This window comes from Glandiceps talaboti, chromosome 10 (assembly GCF_964340395.1).
Source record: "Glandiceps talaboti chromosome 10, keGlaTala1.1, whole genome shotgun sequence".
In the NCBI taxonomy this organism is placed as follows: domain Eukaryota; kingdom Metazoa; phylum Hemichordata; class Enteropneusta; family Spengelidae; genus Glandiceps; species Glandiceps talaboti.
This window is the reverse complement of record NC_135558.1, coordinates 24938059-24963881: the sequence shown is the minus strand read 5'-3', so window position 1 is coordinate 24963881 and position 25823 is coordinate 24938059. Positions and strand designations below refer to the sequence as shown.

General features: G+C 35.9%; 1 protein-coding gene across 1 annotated transcript in view; it reads right to left on the bottom strand.

The window, feature by feature from the left end:
- Positions 1-9082: 9082 nt before the first annotated feature.
- Positions 9083-25823, bottom strand: part of LOC144440776 (uncharacterized) — a 141095-nt gene continuing 124354 nt past the window's right edge. The window contains exons 15-16 of the mRNA XM_078130155.1: positions 24543-24679; positions 9083-13952 (exon numbers count right to left, since the gene is read on the bottom strand). Of these exons, the coding sequence (XP_077986281.1) occupies positions 13791-13952; positions 24543-24679 (299 nt within the window). The 3' untranslated portion in view covers positions 9083-13790. The remainder of the gene's footprint in view (positions 13953-24542; positions 24680-25823) is intronic.

Sequence of the window (25823 nt, the reverse complement as noted above, 5' to 3'; positions counted from 1 at the left end):
TCAGTTGCAGCGAAGAGTTAAATCGGGCATATATAAACTACAAAAGAAAATACTGAAAAATATAGAGAAAAACTCTGGTGCCTTGTCCCTAGAGACATTGTAGAACAGTCCTAACTGTTCTTACAATGAAGCTTGGTATATCATTATCAGATATGCAATTTATGCAAATTATGCAAATTAAGGTGTTATTTTAAGAATTATTAATTCTTTTATTTCCAAACTTATCTTTATTCCTTTATTTCATACCTTTAAAATAATCACTCAAGTTTATGATTCAGATTTAGTTAAAAAATAACCAATACTGCCTGGTACTGATATGCTGCAAGTATAATTTGTTTGTAATTTAATTTAAGCAAACTACTCATTATTTTACTTTATTGTTTTTTATTTTCAGCATACCTTATTTCTTGTTTAATTCCTTCCAACTATTTATCATAGTTAAATGATTCAGATTTCATGAATCTATCACAAATATTGCCCGATATTAAATATTAGCTTCAAAATGTTCTTATTCTGTGCAATTTATGCAAATTATGCTAATTACCAATTTTTTTTAAATTGATTTCTTTAATTTTTTTTGGCCCAGTACTATTTTACAACTTTAAGGTAAAGATGTGTGCAATATAAAACTCATGTATACATGATGATATTGTATATATGTGCTACTAGATGGCCAAAATTGACATAAATCGACCATTTTTAATTTATGCAAATTAAAAAAATTGCTCAACTCTGCCAGGGTGGCACCCGCCAGATTCTTGTTCAGGACACCCTGGAGAACAAATATCAAGCATAAAACCTTCCCTCTAAGACAATGCAAGGTAGGGTGGCCTGGCAACTGGACTAAGAAGTGAGCCACCAACGTTCATTTTGACACGATATATTTCTCGAACTAACACATCACTAGTCCTGCTTGCATACGGAGGAATTCGGGACTCGATTCTGACAATTGTCCCTCCCCCTCCGTCCTGCGAAGAGCCAGCCGTGAAATACGGACTTACTAAAAATGCCGGTAACTATGAATAAAATCGCCCAGTGGTCAAATATTAGCAATAAATCTATTATTTAGTCTGTTTACCTCATTTTGACTGCAAAAGTCCTATAGCGGATGACCAAAACTATCAAAATCGGAACTTTTCAAATTCTATCGTAAATTTAATCACTTCTCCTTACGTACGTCGGCGCAAGTGTCTCTAGGTAATTATTCATCTCACTCAACGATATCAAATGTGGCGGTGTTACGAGGGTTGTTTGAATGTTGCAGTTCGCACTTGAAAAGGTCCGATTTCGACGCTTTTTGTGATCTGAGCAGGGAATACTACCGTCAGAGGAATTGAAATGGCGTAGATATTCGATCGGTTGCTAATATTTGATCGGTCGGTGGGTAATTCTTTTGCAATTGGCGCGAGTACATTTTGCTTGCGGTGTTGTAATAGGCAAACTCTATTGCTCTTTGCATGACGGTGTTTAGAGTCAAGTCAGTAATACAGACTCGTGCACCGTCATGTAAGCAGGACTAACACATCACATGCATTATTACATCAGAAATCTACCTCTACAATAGGAAAAACTGGGTTTTTTGTTTCGTTTTTAAATTCTATTTTCATTTTGTTATTTTATATATTCACAATCTTAGCTTTATTGTGCCATGATGCCCATGGTTCGATATGCGTATGATAACAATTTTGAAATGCGCCTATGGGGACTCAAAATTCGAACGTTCAGCGCATAACCAGCGCGCCTACTACCTCCGATCGAACTAATCAAGGTGCATTTATTAGGGAAATATTTCGTACAGTGCTACGCACCAACTCTGGTACAGGCGGATATACATAAATGTGTCTGTTGCATAAACATTTTTAAAAAGTACAACATGTAGTGGTACTCATGTTAAGAAAGGAATTTTAATATAGCTAAGCCCAGACACTGCTGCTACATGCCATTTTAGTTTTTAAAATATCGCAACACAAAACATTGGATTATAAGAGTGTCAATTGTTCCGCTTACGCCATCGTCGCATCGAATAACATTCCTTTCAACAGATTTGTCGAAATATTAAAAATTTGAAGCTGTATCAAAGTGTGGCTAAAGTGAAGCTGGTTTAATATTTCGACAAATGTACATGTGTTACAGGAGGAGGTGACGTTCCCTAAAATCATACCTTACAAATGGACGTCGGATGCCATTGGTGGTTGAGTAATTGGGTGGGTGGGTGGACGTGGGTGGGTGGGTGGACGGATAGACGATAAATTAAATACAAAGTAAGAATTTGTATATCACCAAAACCAAAAATGCTGTTTTTCAGAGGCACGTCACAATACGAAATAGAATACTAAGGAATATTTAAAAGCTACAAACTATATAAGAAAGAAACAGCATTTAATTCGACTATAAACGACGTATTGTGTGTATAAATTGAAAGTTTTTGTTTGACTGTTCAAACTGATTTAAAAATATAAATGTTAAAACTGATGTTGATTCTAGTTGACTGTGTATATTTCCATGACAGCGTTACAGGGTACAGTGGGTAGTTAGTTGACTGTATATATTTCCATGACAGCGTTACAGGGTACAGTGGGTAGTTAGTTGACTGTGTATATTTCCATGACAGCGATACAGGGTACAGTGGGTAGTTAGTTGACTGTATATATTTCCATGACAGCGTTACAGGGTACAGTGGGTAGTTAGTTGACTGTGTATATTTCCATGACAGCGTTACAGGGTACAGTAGGTAGTTAGTTGACTGTATATTGAGGAAATTTTGAAAATGTAACAGTATCAACCTAGTAAAGACTTGACTAGTCTAATGTCAAATCATCTCGTGTGTGTAATGTATGTCAGAATTCACGCGACTGTTGCACTTTTACCCGATATCTAAATCTAGGAAAGTTTATTTTTACACGGAAAAAAAACCCGACCCCCTCATTTGAAGAACACTGGTTAATTAGCACTATGTCCACTCGCATTGTATCAGTGGCACTGAGATATCGATTTAGTCTGCCCATCACGGCCGAAAATATAAAAGCAGGAAAATGGTGAGCATCCTATTAGTATGTCATAATGCTATCTCCGATTTAAATTTTGGTTGTGTGAGTTTACGCAAAAAGTGCAAAATTTTCTACATTGGACAAAAATGTCACCCCAAGGCATATACATGTATATGTAACGTGTACGTGTGAGGCAAGGTTATAGTTTAAATGTACGTAATAGTTTTTATATTTACTAGTTTGTTTTAGCACCAAACACTTGCTGTAAAAAAAACAACCAAGAAATGTAGTTTCCTTATCGGATGCAATAAAAGATTCCATTCTATTCTAGAAACTGTCATACAGGATTACCCGATTATTGCCGAATATTATCGAGTAAAACGAATTTAAACATTTTCCATGTCGACACGCATCAAAACGAAGAATGATTGGGTAATTTCATGACCTCTATTAACCTATATGGTGTGACCTCGTAAAAGGTGAGGGCGGACTTGCAGGTAGGCATGCATTGTGTTAAATACAACAAAACAGTAACTTCACAGCAGGTTACATAGCGATAATGGTCTAACACATAACAGTTGTTATGCACACTGTCAAACAGTAAAATTCCAACTATGTATCGACACACTGTTGGTGATTGGTAATTGTTGATGGAATTTATTAGAATTTGGAGGCAAAATAAATCATATGATACATGAAGTATTCGAAAGATGTAATGATGTATCACACATAAACATTAAGACAGGTACAAATTATATGTAATATCAGTCACCTAGATTTACGAGGTGTAAGTGTTAATATGGTAATTTATATCATCACTTCTCGACCTATTTGGCATTGTAATATTAAATATAGGGTGAAATTTAAGCTACATTACTTAATGCTGATAACCGTAAATATACCCTTTCATATAGGTATTAAAGTAAACAATATTAAATTATGTAGTTCAGTAGATTTTTCTACCGATTGAAAGTTTATCAGCTAACACCGAGTCCAATTTAAAGTACATTGAAGTGATGGTGTGAAACATACAGTTTTGGGGTTTCGGTATAAGATTACTTCACCATCACATCATTATCAGTTTAAAACATTTTTGAATCTCGGTTATGTAGTATGGGCTTATATAATTGAAACTTTTCATGACCATTACAGTTCATTTAATGGAATTAATTTAGCATATTATTATTATTGTTATTGCCCATGAATGTTACAACTTACATTGTGTAATGAGAGGCGCGGTCAGTCAATGTAACTACACACCCCGTCTATTAAATATATTTAGAGTAAATTACAAAATGTTTGTCAGCTATACAATTTGTATTCTTTATTCCATGCCTTTTTTTCAAACTAATCACTTGTCCTTATGTTAGTGTCCGCACTAGTTCTGACAGAACGATCCACACATAGCCATAAATTGTGATTAGAATACGTTTGACTACAAAATTCTTTGAATGAATTATTCATGGTATTGTACTGGTTATTTCTACATACAGTCTGAAAGGTTCAACCTTATCACACTTGAATCACACTTGCTACTCGTCAGTGAAAGGAACACCCACATCTTTGGATCTTTCAGGCTAGGTTACAATGCAAATATCTTGTTTTTGTAGACTTTCGTCACATGATGATGCTTGCTTGAACGACTGTTGGTGGCGCCATGATGACATCTCTGAAAATGATTTGCGAACCAACTTGTTGAGTTACAACTGGACATTTATTTACAAAGTGGAATAACCCTCATCATTCTCCAGGATACATTAGATAATAATATCACGATCTACTATTAACACTTGTTAATAATAGAATTGAAACTTTTGACGACCAATAAGTCGAGCTAAAAAATAAATATTAAGAACTTGTTATTATAAAATGATATTCGCACTTGCTTGTGTTGTGACAGTATGAGAACTAATATCAACAATCAAAATTTCATAATATGAAGTCGAATATCATCATGCTCGAGATAGATAGATAATGTAAGTTTTATTTAAAAACATAAGAAGTTTTCTTTTTCTCATCGCACGAATCCGCTATAACATTCAGCTACTAAAACATACCCTTTACATCTATAACATGTATAAATAATCCGTGACAGATTAAATCCGTGACAAATTTAGTCCAAGTCAGTCGAAACGATGATATTCCATATGTCACATACTTGGAGACCCCTATGTGGCTTCTTGTATGTTTAATTGCTTATCTCGCCCATTGTAGATCACAATTAACAAACTATGGAATGAGCACAGGAGAGACTGCATTATATAGATAATCCAAATCACCTGAGATGCATGTGTATGCCATAGTCTACATATGTGATCAAATTACTAGACATTAGTAACTAGCAACTGCAGGTTTTCCAGACAATTTGAATTATTTTCATTTCTTTAATCCATATATTTGGCGGGGTAATTATAACAATAACTGGGGTTAGTGAAATTGCTTGTTTTCCCGCCAATTCGAACTACTTGTAGCTTGGAATTTTTTTTTTTTTAGATTTTACTTTATTCATGTTTTTGGCGGAATAATTTTTCTGGCGGTATCTTGGCGTCGCCAATAAGTAAGGTGCGTGAAACTGCACGTTTTCCCGCCTACTTAACGAATTATTTTATTTGACTGAAAGCATTAGGCTTCGTTATGGACAACATCAAAGGTTGTCTGAAAAGCCACAGTCACCAGTTTATGTTATTAAAGGCATTTTGCAACATTGTTCGACATTTGGAGACCCACGACATCAACATGTGTGTTGACATGCTTGCCGTCGCCTCATGTATATCATGTACATGCATGTACTCTAGAGGGCGGGCCCCTTTTTGACTGATGCATTATGAAGTTTTCACATCGCGAGAGCATAGGTAGCCATCTTGCATCTCCTCGCTTTTGAAATATAGGGTATGCCAGGTTTAACAGGGGTGGACGCCATTCGTCATTCTGAAACGGTGTGCAGACTAATGAGAGTTCGATTTGATAATTTACTTTTGAAATAAGTAAAAAGTAAGGCATTTTACATGTCACTTCTCAATTCTCTGCTTTTCATATCACACTCCAATCTGATTAAAATCCGATGTGGTGAAAGCGGCTAGATGTCCTTATTTACCTCTATTCATCGTGTTGTGACGTTTGCGGCGATCACTCCGAACAAAACAAACGTCACAACACGATGAATAGAGGTAAATAAGGACATCTAGCCGCTTTCACCACATCGGATTTTAATCAGATTGATCACACTCTTGATAACGGGTCCCTTTTGGCGTGTGAGTATTGGAAACTCTATAAGCAAGAAGCCATATAGGGGTTTCCAAGTAGGTGACATATGGAATATCATCGTTTCGACTGACGTGGACTAAATTTGTCACGGATTATAAATCCGTAATAAGAAATCTATTTTTGTTTTAAAGATCAGGGGAAAGCGCGAACGCAGTACCCCACTATCATTAATTATGCACCCGGGTCGCCCACATTTTGGGGTGATCGCAAGGGTCAACCTGCCCGGAGGTGCAATGGACAACTTAGTCTATCAGCTAGCCCTCGGATGTTCTTCCGATAAAATACGACACACAGCCGAACAACGCTTTCGAGGATGGAACATCCGTCTAGCGAATGTCATCAGGATATAAATAACTGCCAATCAGAGAACCGTATTAGCGACAAGCACAAACAGAGGACAATAGCTAAATTTTCATGCATATTCATCTTAAGGAGGGACTTGTAAAAATAACCACCAATGCGTTAACTAAAATGTGTGAATGACAACGTCTACACACTCATCAAACACAATTACCATAAACTGATAAGACATAGTAATGACATAAATGTGTTTGTCAACACCGCCATGCAGAGATTGAATATATTAAAGTATATATATGCATATATGGCCCAACCCACCGCTTATCGTAATCTCAATGGAATGTCCGGTCTGAAAATGACATTCGCTAGACTGTTCGGGCAGGCCCTCACATGCGAACTTCGTTCGCTTATAGTTATAGCATCGAAAGAAAGCCCGAACGTCTAGCAGCAAGACTCGCCCTGGAGGAACCACCGTCAAGATCATGGTTAATCTTAGTGCCAAGTCACAGCATGACAAACTGACACTATCTCAGACAAAAAGGAATTATCCAAGGTTGCAGTAGGGCCCAACAGACGGTTTGTTTTGGCAGCAAACTAAATTCCATTTTCTTATAAGAAATCTAACAAACACACTGTTGGGAAATAATATATTCCAACTGTAACGAAAGTAATTTTTTGGCTTATTTCTTTTCGAAAAATAAGAACATTTCGTCTTAAATGGCAGCAAAGTGTTCTCATTTGCATTATGGGTAACTTGTATGCAAATATCAAGTTATTTAAGTAGTGTATCGTTCGTCACATTGAATTATAGCTACAACACACTGATTTCTTGCAAAAATTATGACAATATAGAATACAACATTTATTTTTTCTTCCCCATAACTTCACCCATCTTCTAATTTTCCAAAAATTCTTAAATTGCCTTCTTTCCTGACTTATTTTACCTTCCCTACAAACATCCAAAGAACATCTGAACTAACAAAGCTATATACTTGCAAGAAAGAAAATTTTTGGTTGGTGACTAACGACGTCCAAGTGAAATTCTAATCTATCTACATATGATTTTTTTGAATAAACATGAAGTTTGTTGTTACTTGCCACAGATTGCTTCCACATGTCAATAAATTTTGATTTCAAAGAATCTTTAACTTTCTTTAATATAGTAGACAATTTACAATTCTCACCAACTATAAAATGGAAACAGTTACAAAATGAAAATACTGAATGAACAAAATCAAGACATATGGACTGGTGATTTTCATGCAACCTCATTTCTAATTTGTATGCATAATCAAATAAAGATGCCTCTTTAACTTGTTTTAACCGAAACCAATATTTGACAGCATTTTCAATAACAGTAATTAATAATGGAAAACGACCCAATTCACCTCAACATGCATGAATACATGATGTTTTGTTAACTCCAAGCATATATCTGCATGCTTTTGTGTGTTGATTCAATATCATTCATCACAGGCTTAAGAAAGTATTCATTGAATTTGCCAACATCAACTCTTCGGAATATGTAGGCACCCCAAACTTCAGATCCATATAATAATATTGGTTTGACCAAAGAGTCAAAGAGAATGATGCAATTTAACATCAACTGAAGCTCCATTATGTGTATTCAGTACGTTAGTGTAAGCAAACAGAGCTCCAAAGCTTTATTCTTCAAAACCACTATTTTTGAAATTTCCTGAAGGGGTTAATGAAATACCTAAATAAGTGTTTGATGCAACAATATCCACTCTTTCATTATAAATAAAGAAACTATATTTAAGTGGTTTAAAATTAGCATTGAACACCACAACTTTTGTCTTTTTAAGACTCACTGTTAGTTGCCATTTGTTGCAAAAGGATTCAAGTAATCTGAGTGAATGTTGTAAACCATGACTAGAAGTTGACAACAGTACAATATCATCAGCGAACATAAGGATCGGTAATTTTTCTTATCGAGCAAAATGGGAGGATCAATACATTTTCTGTGAAGTAACATTGGCAAATCATTAATGAATAGGTTGAACAGTGTGGGACTTAGATTACAACCTTGTCTTGTACCAATACGAGAAGAAAAGTAATCAGTATAACCAGTTGAGAGTTTGATACAAGACTGAATATTATCATAAATACACTTGATGATATTCAAAAATTTACTACGGAAACCTTGTTTTGATAATTTGGAGAAAAATCCTAAATGCCAAACACTATCAAAAGCTGTCTTAAGGCTGCTTTCACAAAAACTTGTTGGGGGGGGGGGGGGCTTGAAAATATATGGATAGTGTGTGTGTGTATGGGGGGTACCTGAAAAAATGTTATGGGTTGTAGGGGGGGGGGGGGTACCTGAAAATAAATTGACATGACTTTTCAAACATGGGAAAATGAGCTTTTAAAATGTTGGTCTTCCTTTTTCAATAATAACAACAACAACAACAACAACAATAATAACAACAGCTACAAACAACAGTTACTCACAAGTTAGTAAAATGAAAAACAAAAAGTCAAATTTTAATTTTCTTTTAATAAACTGTTAATGTAATGATAAATAAAAATGGGTGAATTGAGTGGTACAGATTGTTTTTTGTCTGAAAATACCAGTGTCTTTCATGCACACTACTATCTACTGAAATTTGGTTCATTTAATGTGTGAAATTACCTTTACACTATACTGAAAATATTCTTTGTGACATGACTGTGTTTTGGTTTGTGGTTATCACAATGATATGTAACTTTTTCATGTAAATTCTTACTAGTATTAAATGACAGACAAATATGACAGACAACATTTTACATTTGCAGCTCTTGGAAGTTAAAAAAAAAAGTTGGAAAAGATTCATCTCAGCCTGCCATCAAAATGTAAAAGATGCACCTGCACTAAAACATACGTGACAAGTATCAAACACTTCTGTACAAGGTATGACTATAATTTTCAACACAAACTTTTAATAACACATTCTAAATATTTCCTAAAATTAGCATATTGGCAACGTCTGCTACATGTGTAACAGAAGACAATATCTCACAAGCCGAGTTAACAGAGAAAAAGTAAAATAAGTTTTTTGCACATACTTTTCCACTTTGCATGAATATACTATTACTTGTAAATATAAAGATAAATAAATAAACTTTGACACTATATGGATGTATTCTCAACACCATGAGCAAGAGATGATGGTAGTGAAAGACCACCAGATGACTTCCAACCCTGTGCACAACTAAAACATCTGTATAGTAAAGGGTTAGTGTCAAGTAAAAATGTTGAGAAACTTGACGAATTGAGCAAGAAACTGTGTGTCAAGAAAGAGATATTAAAGGGAGCAATCCTTCATTTAGAACAACAGAGAACACTTGCCTCTATGAGGGAAAGAAAAAGAATGAAAGAAAGGGAGCAACGTGCTGAAAAAAATTAATGAATATGACTGGGATGCGCTTGTCAGAAACGGTGACATTTCCAAATTGAAAGTGAAAGAAATTGATAAGTACCTTTCCAACTATGAAATTCCAGCTGTGGCAGAAATGCACAAAATAGACAAAGTTGAGGCTATAAGATGCCACTATTATCAATCTAAAGAAAGTGAGAGTGATTTGTCATCTGATGACAGTGACAGTGAGAATGATGATACAGCTAGTTCCAACTCTGATGAAGTTGAAGGAGAAATTGGGTCTGATGATGATGATGATGACAATGCCATGTTTATATACACAAGATCTGGAAGGAGAGCTACCACTTGGAAATCAAAAATTTAAATAAACACATTCTGAGACTTTGTTTAAAATCCTGCATTCACCTAAGTCAACTATGCAAAATGGACATCTACTATTGAATACTTTTGTCTCAAACAACTCACTGATACACCTACCAGAACAACTGATACTACTTCTACCTTAATTGATCATATATATACCACCAACCGTACAAATTATTCTAAAAAAAAGAACAATATCTCATGGACTCTCTGATCATTCCCCCATTATGACAGTTAGAAAAATCAATTCAACCAGAAAATCGGACCATAAAACTATCACCTACAGATGCTAACGTAACTTCAATGAAAACAACTTTGTTAGTGACCTGAAGTCAGCAGACTGGTCAACTCTGCAAACTAAAAATGATCATGAACTTGCCCTAAATAGTTGGATTTCAACTTTCTGTGGTATCTTCAACAATCATGCTCCACTCAAATGATAAATTCAAGTGAGTTCATTATGCAAATCTACCTTCATGGCATACCCATGAACTTCATTATGCGCGCAACCTTAGAGACAAGTTGAAAGCTTCAAATCATATTGTTGAATACAAGAAACAAAGGAACTACGTAAACATGCTTACATCATCCCTCAGGAAAAAATATTAATCTAAGCTTATTGCCAACAAATCCCACAACATCAATATTTGGAAAGCCATTCATGATCTTCATCCCAAGTCTTCTCCGTCTAATCCCTCAAAGCTATATCTTGATGGCACTGAGCTGACATCTTCAATGGATATTGCCGAAGCTTTTAACATACATTTCATTGACATTGCAGATGCTCTCAACAAAGACATTATGCATGAGACTTTTGATTCCACTAAGTTAAATAATTTTGTTGACTCTAAAGACATTCATTACAGCTTCCGAATTCCACTATCTTGCAAATGAATGTTTTGAAATTCCTTCTGGATTTGGATATTTCTAAGTCAACCCTATGATTTTATATGCGCTAAGATTTTGAAATCTACAGCTCCTTATATTGCTACACACATTTTTAGAATTGTTAACCTCTGCATAATCAATAATCATTTTCCATCTGCTTGGAAAATTGCTAAGGTGCTTCCTCTTCATAAAAGTAATTCTACTGATAAATGCTCCAATTTTCGACCCATTTCTATTCTGCCTTGTTTATCCAAACTTTTAGAATCCCACGCTCATCAAAGTTTGTATCTTTATTCGTTTCGATCAGGCTTTCGTCCCGGTCATTCTTGTCAGACTGCTCTCACTTATTTCGTTAATCAGTTAATACTGCAATAAATAACAATAACTGGAGTGGTATCATTTTTCTTGATCTCTCTAAGGCCTTTGATCTTATTAACCATTCATTGCTTATTCAAAAACTTAAACTCTACAACTTTGATTCTTTGGCTATAAATTGGTTCACTTCATATCTTAAGGACAGAAAAGTTTGTTTCCTTTAAAAAATAGCAATTCTTCCTTGGTCCTCTTCTATTCCTTCTTTATATCAATGACCTCCATTTAGAAGTTGAACACTGCCATACTAATACCTATGCTAATAACTCTACTCTTCTTCCTTCCCTGATATTTCCACAGTAAATCAAACTATTGACGATGATCTGTCTAAAGTTCACACCTGGTGTAATCAAAACCATATGATCATTAATAATCTTTATTTATACTGGATAGTTCTTTAAGCATTGAACGCTTGTCTCCCAAGAAGTCCAGTGAGGGCCATCCCCCACGGGTTCAGTGTTAATGCAGGAGGAAACCGGAGTACCCGGAGGAAACCTGCGTTGTTCGGCAGAGTCAAACTGAACGACACTCTTCTTACTTACAGTAGGGAAATTTAATCAAGCCCTGTACGGGGTTCGAACCCTGACCGCATTGGTAAGAGGCGGATGGTTTAACCACTCGACCACCGACAACCCTGACTCGACCACCGACAACCCTTATTAATACTAATAAGTCTAAAGCAAAGGTAATTCCCCCAAAAAAGAACCTTTCTTTGCCCACTTCCTTTTCTGTTATCTGTAACAACGCTTCTCTTTCCCTCAGCGAAGTTGAAAAATCACTTGGACTTATCATTGACGCTTCATTCTCATGGAATTCACATTGTCAACATTTGCATGCCAAAGTATCTTCTAATCTTGCAGCTCTTCGTCATATTGCTAAATACTTAGATGTATCTACTAAAACACTTTTACTTTAGTTATATTCAGCCCTTTTTTGACACTTGTTGCAACATATGGTCTCATGCTAGTAAAAGTGATATTGACAAATTATATAAACTTCAGAAGCGCGCAATTTGACTAATTTTAAATATCTCTACCATGGAAATGCAATCCAAAGGGATTCCCAGTATTGATCTTTTTAAACAACTTCATATTTTACCACTCGAAAAGAGATCATTTCTTTTTTAACAAGTATATTCTGATTTTTAAATGTCTAATGTACCTCTCAGTAATCAAATGAGTACCGGCTCCTGCACAACAATCTTTTGTATTTGCCACTTCCAAATTGTCGTCTGTTTACTCAGTCATTTAGCTTTGAAAGCTCCAGACTTTGAAACATATTATCTTCTCACCTTACCAGTATTATGAACTTAACTTATTTCAAAAAATCTTTTAAATTCATACTTATTTGAATCTCTTTAACGTTTTACATTGTCTGTGATTATGTAATTTTATATCTTTTACTCTTGTTTTTATCATCATACTTTTCATTGTTTTTCAATTTGTATGTGTGTTACCTTGTTTTGTTGTATTGTGTACATTTGCTTTAGGGCCCCTGGGAAGATTAGGCTGGACCTAACAGGGTCACCCTTTTTCTTCTGAAATTAAAGTCATTATCATATAATTATTACATCTGTAGATATAGATACCTAAGGTTTGACCTAAACTCACACATTCGACCTAATTTGCATATTAACAATAGAGTCATCTTGTGTTGAGCAATTCTTAATTAAGGCATTCTCAGAAATATGCAGATCTCAATTTTCAGACTGTTAAAATTCTGACTAATAGTTTTGAAGTACAGGTTTTGGATCAAAAATCTCATAATTTAAGACCTAATTTGCATTATTACTGAGATCATCTTGCCAAGTCGTTTTTGAGGTTTATTTTTTTTACCAAAATCCTTTTTAGACCTAACAATTCAACAGCTAGCCCCCGAAAGTAACATCACGTACAACTTTTATTGCAAGCACCCCAGTTGCTTTTACTTGAGTTGCTGATATCCATAAATATATGCATCCACTCACTTACACACACAGACACTTATCGATGCCTCATAATGCTGAACCTCAATCAGTTCACTTATGCTGGACCACAGCAGCTCCATAAAAAAAACCTATAAATTATTGTCTTCAGAATGGCAGCCATGTTAAATGCAATGCATATGGGAAGTATATCTTGTTCCATAATGAATAGTGTCTGTTCATTACTGAATACTATATACCACTATGACAAAGGATTGTCACAGCACTGTCTTTTCATTGCTGAGAACTATTACATCAACAGGTAAAGGATTGTCACATCACTGTCTTTTCATTACTGAGAACTATGACAGACAAAGGGTTGTCATAGCTTTGGATTTCAATGCTCTCTGGGTCTTCCTGTCGGATCATCATTGCTGCAATTGCAGCTGCACTGTCTCTTTTTTTCCGATTTTTCTTTTTCATACTAAAGTTTACCTGTGAAGATAAAAAAACCCATTACCAATCAACATGTGGTAAGAACAAGTCTTCACATACACATACATCATGACTTTACTTCTGTCATAGTGTGACTAATGGATGAAATAAGTACATGTGTGTTCTTGTTTTTATTTAATGTGCCAAAGATTTTTAACAAGCGACCTATCGGTCAGAATAGCTCTGCTGTTTTTTGTTTTTTTTATTTTTTATTTTGGTGACATGTAGAAGTGGTTCAGTTCTTCAGCTCTTTACTATGCAGTTTTGTTTTAGCGATGCAATATAGTGGTTAGTGGTTTCATATGATGTCTCACTATAAAACACATTTTACACAGAAGTTGGTAATGTATTGTACTTTTATACCATAGTCACCATTTTATAACAAAAATCTACTGTTATGAAAAATTGCACAAAATCTCAGGGAAAAAATGACTGGGAAATGCACACAAGAAAAAGAAGAAAAAAAGAGGATTTTGAGGTTGGCTATAAATAATTCCAGTGTCTTACAGCTTTAACCCTGGAAAATTTTAATGATGAATGAAATAAACTAGGGATCTAAAATAATTTTGAGGCAATTTGAATTTCAATTTTCTAACAAATTTACCAAGTCAACAACATTCAACTTGTACTAGTTGTAGTAGATATATATATATAGGGAAGAAATGTATTAATCGCCATCTTAGTTTCCGTACGGCGACAATCCCCAAGTACCCGAAAGAGAGTCATTCTCAGCCAACAGGGTTCGACACTGGAGTAAAAGTCACTATCCCACAGGACTAGTAAAATTGATAACGTAGTAGTCCTGCAAAAAATTTGGTGGTCCTATCTTTAAGTGCTTTCGCTTGTTCACTTAGGCTCTTCATCTCTCTTAGTTTTTGCTCTACTTCTAATTCACTTTTCCAAACCCCATATTTATTTCAAACACTGTTGTAATTGAACTGTCTATTTCTTTGTAGTTGTTTGTGCATCATCAACTCCTTACTGTAATTTTATTCTCTTTTTTATGTTTTGGAGCTTCTTCTCTTTTTTTGTTGCTTTCTGTGAGTAGTTTGTCTTAATTGGGGGGGGGGGAGTAATAAGATGCTATGTGGTCTTATTTCTAGCTTAAATACTACATAACATTTCTGGTACACATTGATCTAACTATTGCATTTTTAAAAGACAAAAAATTACCTTCCCATAGAGCAAGTCTTTATAGTGTTGTCCTTAGTGCATATTAGAATGTATTTACAACATAAAAATAAATAAATTTGAAGGTTACCAGCAGTTACAGCAAAATTTTGTTACTAATTACATGTACAAGTCACTTCGTCTATTTTCGTGTCTATGTACTTCCGGGTTGACATAAACGTTAAACGTGATACAGTCGGCCCTATAATTACTAAGAAATGACAAAACCGTTCGCAAAATAAAGTTCAGGATTTTAATTTTTCAAACTGAATACCAAAACATGAACACGGAACACGGAACACGGAATCGTGTCAGTGCATGGATGTATTAGTGATGTATCACTAATACATCCATGGTCAGTGTTACTAAGTAAGTTAGCAGTTTCATTGTAGGCTGTAAGTTGTACCGGTAAAAAAACCGATCATCACATCATGTAGGAAGTACAAAAACATAGAACACGTTGTTTTCTTGCTGAATAAACTCACTGAAATAACAACACGGTCAAATTGCGTCTTCGATTTTGACAGCCACCATTGTTATGATTGAGCTTCACTAGTTCCGTTGAACGTGGCCGGGCGAACGCCGACATCCAATTTGTACAGCGTTTTTACAAAGGGAGCTCGTCAATAACCTACCGAATAATTAACTCAGAAACGAAGTTTAAATACTAACTGATCTAAGAATTACTGTTCAGAAAGACTACGCATCCGTACATAAATACGAATTCATGCGACAAAGATTTCAACTTTACTATTTACTTGTTACAGTGTAGAGGACTTATTATACACATATCATCGTACAACTAATTTTATTGGCTATAATATTAGCTACATTTGAAAGGTCTCACTTGATTGGCTCATCGTTCGCTATTCCCGTTTTCAAGCAACACCCCGCCAGAATAAAGTGCCACGTAGTACAGCAATGGCGCGAGATCGTCTGTTGGGTGACTTTCCCACCGGGTGTGCTTTTCGAAAACTACACAACACATGCTTTTATGACACGGAATCATAGAAAATCTACCCCGTTTCCAAACTAATCGTAATTTTATCGCGAATAGACAACCGGAGTTGGTCAAAATAGCAAATTAAAAATCAAATGAATTTTACTATGACCGTGAATTCATCATATAGCCGGTGGTTTGAATTCTGAGCTCCCTGATATACCTATCGAAAAGTCACTATCCCGTCGGACTACCTACAATGGGCATTTTAGTAACCTTTACTGGTACATGATCCTTACAGAAAGTTACTAGACTCGCGGGATAGCGGACCAGCGTGTATGTCGAACCCTTGCCATACGTTACAGCATAGACCCTCCTGGTTACAGTGGTAACACTCGTTCATGTTCGATTACCTTTCATAAAGAAAACACAACAAAATGGTTGAAGTGATCTTTTTTTTAATTTCTTTTCATCACAACAACAAAATCTGCGCGATCAAAAGTGTTGTAAACTAAACCAGAAAGAATTATCGGGCTGGCTAAACTTCCCGATGAACTGGAGTAAGGTCCAAGTCCAAGTAAGCCCCGATAGTACGTGAGAAAATCGTCTCAAACTAGCGATACAACTTTCAAAATATAACTTGACATGTCTTCATTTGTTAGAGTTATACAATTCAAGACGGGGTTTCACTCGAAAACAACAATTCTGTGAATAATGACACTGAACGCAGCGATTTCTCGGACGATGTTACCACTGCACTGTAACGTATGGCTGACAACGACTTGCTTCTGGGTTAGTCCCTCGTGCATCCCGGACATGCATGCTTTTATGACACGGAATCATAGAAAATCTACCCCGTTTCCAAACTAATCGTAATTTTATCGCGAATAGACAACCGGAGTTGGTCAAAATAGCAAATTAAAAATCAAATGAATTTTACTATGACCGTGAATTCATCATATAGCCGGTGGTTTGAATTCTGAGCTCCCTGATATACCTATCGAAAAGTCACTATCCCGTCGGACTACCTACAATGGGCATTTTAGTAACCTTTACTGGTACATGATCCTTACAGAAAGTTACTAGACTCGCGGGATAGCGGACCAGCGTGTATGTCGAACCCTTGCCATACGTTACAGCATAGACCCTCCTGGTTACAGTGGTAACACTCGTTCATGTTCGATTACCTTTCATAAAGAAAACACAACAAAATGGTTGAAGTGATCTTTTTTTTAATTTCTTTTCATCACAACAACAAAATCTGCGCGATCAAAAGTGTTGTAAACTAAACCAGAAAGAATTATCGGGCTGGCTAAACTTCCCGATGAACTGGAGTAAGGTCCAAGTCCAAGTAAGCCCCGATAGTACGTGAGAAAATCGTCTCAAACTAGCGATACAACTTTCAAAATATAACTTGACATGTCTTCATTTGTTAGAGTTATACAATTCAAGACGGGGTTTCACTCGAAAACAACAATTCTGTGAATAATGACACTGAACGCAGCGATTTCTCGGACGATGTTACCACTGCACTGTAACGTATGGCTGACAACGACTTGCTTCTGGGTTAGTCCCTCGTGCATCCGGGTACTTGGGATTTACGTGCATTACCACATCGGCAATTTTGACGCTGTAATTTTGCCACCAATATTGATCGTACAAAAACAAAACTCCATAAATGAACCACAAAGTACTTTCCCTTTCAAAATGTGGTAATTTTAGAAAGAGTATTATCGTTTTTATTGACGACTGACTCTGTCAAAAACACTTCAGTTCAGGCATGGAAGACTTCTCACAATGATCATGAGCTATGAGCTGAGGTGCATATACTGGAATGAACCATTCTGTAGGAGGGGTGGTGTGTGAATTGGATTTGAAGTTTACAAACCTTTTTCGAACAAATATTTGTCATTTGGGTGCACAATGCGTAGAATTAAGACTATAGCACATATTACATTGCTTGTTTGACGTCAATAGTGTCTTTTGAAAAGTTGCACTTTACCTAAAGTCTCGCGGACTGATTTCCAATATGGCGTCGGTCATTATGCTCATTAACATATTCATTTTTTATTCAAATTTCAAAAAAAAAAAATCATAAAAAATAGAAGAGAAGACGTGCTGACTTGAAATTAACAAATCTAAGTGAGCTACCCCCTGTGCATCAACACACCAGATATCAAAGCAATCTGACTTGAAGTTTATGAGGAGTTGATGAAAATGTCATTTTTGGAAAAAAAATCATAAAAAATTGAAAATGGCACAGATCAACTTGGCATGAACAAATCTGAATAGCCTCCCCCCAGGGAACATTCACACCAAATATCGAAGAATTCCGACTGTCACTTTCGGAGTAGATAGTGAAAATATAAAAGTTTGACGGACACCTATGATTCACTCTACTCTCTATACCTCAATACCCACCTATACCTAAAGCTATGCTTTCAGCTTTCGCTGACAGCGGAGCTACAAATGGTAACATCTAAATGTCTTTGCAATATGCATGGAATAGCTTCCTTTTGATAATTGATCATGAAAGTCGAGGTCAAATGTCAAGGTTTTAAAAAAAGTTTGCAACTGATAATATGAAGATAGTCATTTGAATGGCATCTTATATTTAGTTTTTGAGATATGCAGTAAATATTGATGCAGTGTTTGAATGGGGTAGATAAATGTATATAAATGTATAAATATTTAAAGCCAAGGGTATCATGAGAAAGCTCACCAATCACAACATTGTTAACTAATGCATCTTCATTTATCTGAAGAAACTAAGTGATTAGGATTCATGAATATACATAAATGCCTATTATGTCCCATGAGGCAAAAGCTAGATCATTATGAGAACAACAAGTGACCCATCCATCAGTCAGAATAGCTCCACTGTTTTTTATTTTGTTGTTGTTTTTTTTCTTTGTTTTTGTAACAGATAGAAGTGGTTTGTTGTTCATCTCTTCCACTGTGCAATTTTGTTTTAAGCAAAGTAATGAAGTGTTTAGTGGTTTCATATGATGAAACTGTGGTCCACTTATTTACTATACATTTTTTTTTAAATAGCGCCAATGGCGTTGTAGCACAACTGTACAGTTTTTAAAAATGTTTTCCCATATGCTGATCCATGCTAACAATAGGTGTTCATTTGCTGAATGATTAGCCACACATTCATTTGTCTATTTATCCCTGTTATCTTTGCAATATATGTGATCACTTGGCTGTTGCTATGGGCGTAGTCTTGTTGCTGGGTACATTTGCATACACTTTTTGAATGTGTCTGTGTTATCTTTGCAAAATATGTGATCATTTGGCTTTTACTATGGGCGTGGTCATGTTGCTAGCCATATTTGCATACATTTTTTGAATGGTTATTCATTTGTCTATCAATTCCTATTGTTATCTTTGCAATATATGTGATTATTTGGTTGTTGCTATGGGCGTGGTCTTGTTGCTAGGCAAATAACACATTTTTTGAATGTTTATTCAATTGTCTATCCATCCCCATGTTATCTTTGTGAAATACACCACTGATTGGCTGTTGCTATGGGCGTGGTCTTGTTGCTAGGCATATTTGCATACATTTTTTGAATTGTTTTTCATTTGTCTATCAATTCCTGTTATCTTTGTTATATATGAGATGACTTGGCTGTTGTTATGGGCGTGGTCTTGTTGCTAGGCAAATTTACATACATTTTTGAATGCTTATTCAATTGTCATTTAATCCCAGTGGTTATCTTTGTGAAATACCTCACCGTTTGGCTGTTGCTATGGGCGTGGTCTTGTTGCTAGGCACATTTGCAAACATATTTTGAATGCTTACACACCCCTAAAAATGTTCCCACCAATTTCCAGACCGATCTGCCCAATAGTTTTTGAGTAAGTTTTTTGACCAAAAATACATTTTTCGACCCGCATCACACACCGGTAGTAAGATCATTTTGATTTGAACAATTTCCAAACTAGACACTCAAGGTAATACACCCATCAAATATCATGGCAATCGGTACATGCAGGAAATTTAACATGCCAAACACAGTATGATCACGCAGGTCTTGATATGACTATTTTTCTTTCCCCATAAAATGTGTGACTCCTTATTCTTTGTATAATGTTTTTTGAATGCCTAAGGATTGTGCATTTATATGAACCTGTTTTAAGCATAGTGTCTAAGATTTAATTCAGCTGTGCTAAAAACAGGCCTAGGTTGACAAGCAACCTTAGACAGATGTTAATCTTTACGCCATTGACACTGACATGTGAAGTAGCCCATAACAGATTTAATGATTTCATTGCATCAATAAAACAAGAATTTTTCATTTCCAGGCTGAAGTCAAAGCATTTTATAATACAACAAATCACATTTTGAAACGTAAAATGCACATTTCTGATGCGATCATTTTCATTTGAACAATTTCCTGACTAGACACCCAAGGTAATGGACCCACCAAATATCATCATGGCAATCGGTTCAGTGGTTTTTGACTTTAAGTGTTGTTTACACACACAGAGACACACACAGACAGACAGATGCCGGGCGATGCCTATAGCACTACTGAACCTCTGTTCAGTTGTACTAAAAAACCATACAGATTTATTCGAGTGCCAGTGGTCCGAACCATATGTCGAACTTTCAAATAGTGTAACAATTTCTGCCTTGATACTCATTACAGTGTTACAATAATCTTGTTAACAGACCTACTGTTACAATATTGCTGTGCATGTTATGTCACCGATATGATGACTGGAGTACATGGTAGAATACATAGTATGCAAGATCAAGACAAACATGGCGGCACCCAGTTAATTGTATAATAATAATGATAATGTTGGGTTCTTATTTAGCGCTTTCCCATGCCGTGCTCAAAGCGCTTTACAATTATTTCCCCTGGCTAGGATCAGAATGGCACAACGGCCCTTTAGTCTTCCTCAACCCCCGGGGAGCATACAATCCATTGCAGCCATTTCAGCGCATAGGATTAAAGCCTTCACAATGCAACCTACATCCTACCAGGTCCCCAATTATACATCTGGGTTGACTAAGGCACAGTCGTGGTTCAAATCTTGCCCAAGAACTTTAGCCACTCAGAAACAAACAGCAGGCAGTGACAGGGCTCGAACCTGCAACCTGTAGATTCCAAGCCGGTCATGCTAACCATTCACCCTTCATGACTCCACATATATGCATGTTCTGTCGGCAAAGTATATCATAGAACGATCATTTGAATGTCTAGCTTAGCGAGAATTTTGATTCACCAGCGTTGCAAAAGACTTTGAAAATAGTTTTGCCATTTCACATTTAGGAGTGTTCTGAATGATATGAATGGGTGGCTAGAGCATAGACAGAAATGTCAATCAATCACGTTCATTTTCCAGGGGTTTCCAGTGCACTGCATGAATTTACCATCACTGCATGCTCTGAGATGACTACATGGTTCACAGTCATCATTCAAGAATAAACAAATCTCTAAGTGTATATCGATTTTACAGTTCTCTTCAGCCACATAACATTTGTATCAAACACTGTCATTCATGTCAGGGAACTTAACTTGTTGAATGTGTTACCGTACCGTACGTTACTTGTAGTGCATTTTTACACCTAATTTGCATAGTTATGAGATCATTATAGCTCATACGCTTAACACTCACTCATCTATACACCCACAGATGCATCCCTGCTAAATTTCAGCCCAATCTGGTAAGTAGTTTTGGAATTATAGGTTTTTGACCAAAAAGACACATTTTAACCCTAATTTGCATATTACCAAGGGACTCATCATGTCATGAACTATATATTAATTTACTCACCCCTAAGAATGTTCACACAAATTTCATGCCAATCTGCCCAGTATTTTTGGAGTGTAAGTTTTTTGACGAAACATCACATTTTTTGACCCAAAACCCATATCTCTGATGCAATCATTTTGATTTGAACAATTTCCCAACTAGACACCAGAAGTAACATGACCACCAAATATCAAATCAAATCCAGCAGTTTTTTGACTTTAAGTTGTTTACACACACACACACACACATCAACAGACACAGATGGACAGACAGACAGACACTTTGCCATGCCTGTAGCACTACAGAACTAATAAAAAAAATACCTCCAATGGCGTTGTATCACAACTGTACAGTTTTTAAAAATGTTTATCCATATGGTCGACCATGCTAACAATAAGTGTTCATTTGGTGAATGACTATCCAGTTGCCTATCCAACCATGTTGCTATCTTTACGATATATGCTATCTTTTGGCTGTTGCTATGGATGTGGTCTTGTTGCTAGGAATATTTACATACATTTTTTGAATGTTTATTCAATTGTCTATTAATCCCCATTGTTATCTTTAAAATATATGTTATCATTTGGCTGTTGCTATGGGCGTGGTCTTGTTGCTAGGCACACTTGCATACATTTTTTGAATGTTTTTTCATTTGTCTTCTATTCCTGTTATCTTTGCAATATATGTGATTATTTGGTTGTTGCTATGGGCGTGGTCTTGTTGCTAGGCATATTTACATACATTTTTTGAAAGTTTATACAATTGTCTATTAATCCCCTTTGTTATCTTTGTGAAATACACGACCGTTTGGCTGTTGCTATGGTATTTGCATTCATTTTTGAATGTTTACTCATTTGCCTACCAGATAATGTTGTTATTTGACTAAAATATACTGCCATTTGGTTGTTGGTAAGGGCGTGGTCATGGTTGCTAGGGCCAATTTTGTCAAAATGTTTTGAAGAAAATCTGCAGAATAACACTTTCAGAAACATCTCACCAAGTTTCAGACTCGGTGACCAAGTACTTTTTGAGATATAAGTTTTTGACCAAAAATGAACATTTTTACACCTAATTTGCATATCACTCATTGAATCATGGTATGCTTAATATTTCTTTGTCCAAAGATCCCTAGATACGTTCCCATTAAATTTCAGTTTAGTAGTTTTGGAATTATAGATTTTTAACCAAAAAGACACATTTTTAGCCCTAATTTGCATATCACTGATGGAATCATCCCGTCATGAACAAATCTTACTTTACGCCCCCTTAAGAATGTTCCCACCAAATTTCGCACCAATCTGCCCAGTAGTTTCTGAGTTTAAGTTTTTTGACCAAAAATCACATTTTTTGACCAAAATCACACATCTGTGATGCGATCATTTTGATTTGAACAATTTCCCAACTAGACACCCAAGGTAATGGACCCACCAAATATCGTGGCAATCGGTTCAGTAGTTTTTGACTTTAAGTTGTTTACACACACACACACACACACACAGACAGACACCGGGCGATCCCTATAGCACTACTGAACCTCAGTTCAGTTGTGCTAAAAATGAGGGACGGAGGATGGAGAATTAACCTAACCCTTACTGTTGTTCACAGTGGAGCTAATAAAGGTAAAATCTGAAACAATGGAGTTTTAATTTGATGTTTCATGGTAATAGCTAGTGTAAAATTAGGTAATGGGAAATCATGAATTGACTCTACAGAACCCAACGTTTATGAAAATATTTTTATTTTCAAGAGTGGAGTTCACTTTAAGTAAAGACAGAGAAAGAAAGTCTACCATGCCTGTCGCACAACCAAACCTTACATTTCACTTGTGCTAATAATAGCAAGCCTTCAGTCAAAGACATAGGCCCCAACGTATGTGTTGTATTGTGTAAGTTGATTAGCATTTTGGTAATTTTAAGGTGGAAATGCTTTGTTGGACTTTTCTGGGAAGCAACTGTTTGTAGTTTTTGGTTTTCAGTTTAATTAGCAATAATATTTGGCCGTCTTAAGAGTACAGCTAGTATGTAACCCATTCTCTCTTCACCTTGTAAATGTTTGTCAAGGGCAAAGGCAATGGTCTCATTAGAAAGCTCACCATTTATAATGTGAGGGTACACACTTGAATGGTGTCCATAGGTATCAAACTTTTGGAGATAACAGGCAAAATGTACTTTTTAACACAAATATGGCCATCATTTTGCTATAGTTAATGTCACAAAAGTCACAAAATTAGGTGACCAGCATATGTCTCACATGGTCAAACTCAAGTCATGATTGAAATAGTATCACTTGAAATGTTTGATTTGAAAAGCTATGAAGATAACCAAAATTTATCTATTTGACTTGAAGACTTTGCAAGGTCAAAGGTCAAGGTCATCTTAAAAGAAGCTCGTATTTGATAATATGGATGTAGGCACTTGAATGAGGTCACTACGTATTACACCTACAATGTTATAATGCAAATTGTGAAATGTAACAACAAATATGGCCACCATTCTGCCATATTTGATTCAGTCACAAAACAAAGTAACGTGCATATGTCTCATACAGCATGTTACCATTAGGCTTTGTGCCGGGTTTGGTTGAAATCGGTGGGTGCATGCACAGACGAATACATGCACACATGCACACAGAGATGGACGGAACCCATAGTAATAGCCCCCTCCAGGCAGTGCCCATTGGGTGTTTAAAATGAAATTGTATCATACCTTAACATATAAATCATCTAACTCATCTGGAGTAGGAGAACAGGAATAGTCTGAACTCGATGAAAACCCAGGTAAATAAGACTCCATCTCCCTAGGGGTAACATTGTTTGATTTGGAAACAGGTGTACTCATGCATGCTACAAAGGTAATAGAAAATCATAACAAAGGTAACAATCACCACTTTGCATGCTATCATCAAACATTAAATATTCTAGTATAGAAGCAAAACTATTATGCGCATGCAAGCACCATGTAAATTAAGACACATACAACAAAAACACCTAAACAAATAAAACATGAACTGAATCAATAAGGACAAAACACAAGCTTCCAAATGTTGTCCCTCAGTACAATCATGCATTATCACAATGCAAATATTGTGAGCTACTATACACATATGGTATATCCCTTACATTATATGTAATCTGAAGCTTTCATTCTTTAAATATTGCATAATTGCAAAAAATGGTTAAATATTTAAATGACACATTAAAGTGAAATATTATGAATGGGACACATGTGCTTTGTTATCATCAATCTATCTACCAAATTATTTGAAATCTGAAGCATGTTTCTTTAAACATTGCTTATTTACCATGAGTAATTAAATATGCAAATGAGACATAATTATACGTGACAATGATAATAATAATGTTGGTTTTTTATAAAGTGCTTTCCCCCTTTGTGCTCAAAGTGCTTTACAATTATTATCCCTGGCATGGATCTATAGTGGCACAACAGCCCTTTATATTCAACTCCCAGGGGAGCATACAATCCATTTGCAGCCTATCAATAACAAGCACATAGGATTAAAGCATTCATAATAATAATAATAATAATCTTTATTTATACTGGATAGTTCTTTAAGCATATAAACACTTGTCTCCCAAGAAGTCCAGTGAGGGCCATCCCTCATGGGTTCACAATGCAACCTCTATCCTACCAGGTTGCCAATTATACCAGAGTTCGTACACTTAAAGCAAAACAAAATTCCAGGACTTTCCAACAACAACCGTACTTCCACAACCCGGAAATTCAACTGCACTTCCCTAGGTCCTAGTATTGCCATGCGTGAGCTTGTAGTATGTCGACTTGTGCGCCAAACTTGTAACAATTTCTAATCGTTGTTGGTGATCGGTGCTGGTGATGCTTTGATACTCGCTACAATGTTACGATAATCTTGCTAACAGACCTACATACTGTTACCCCCGGGACTGTTATACTATTATGTCGCTAAAATGATGACTAGACTTGGAGTAGAAATACGCAAGATCAAAACAA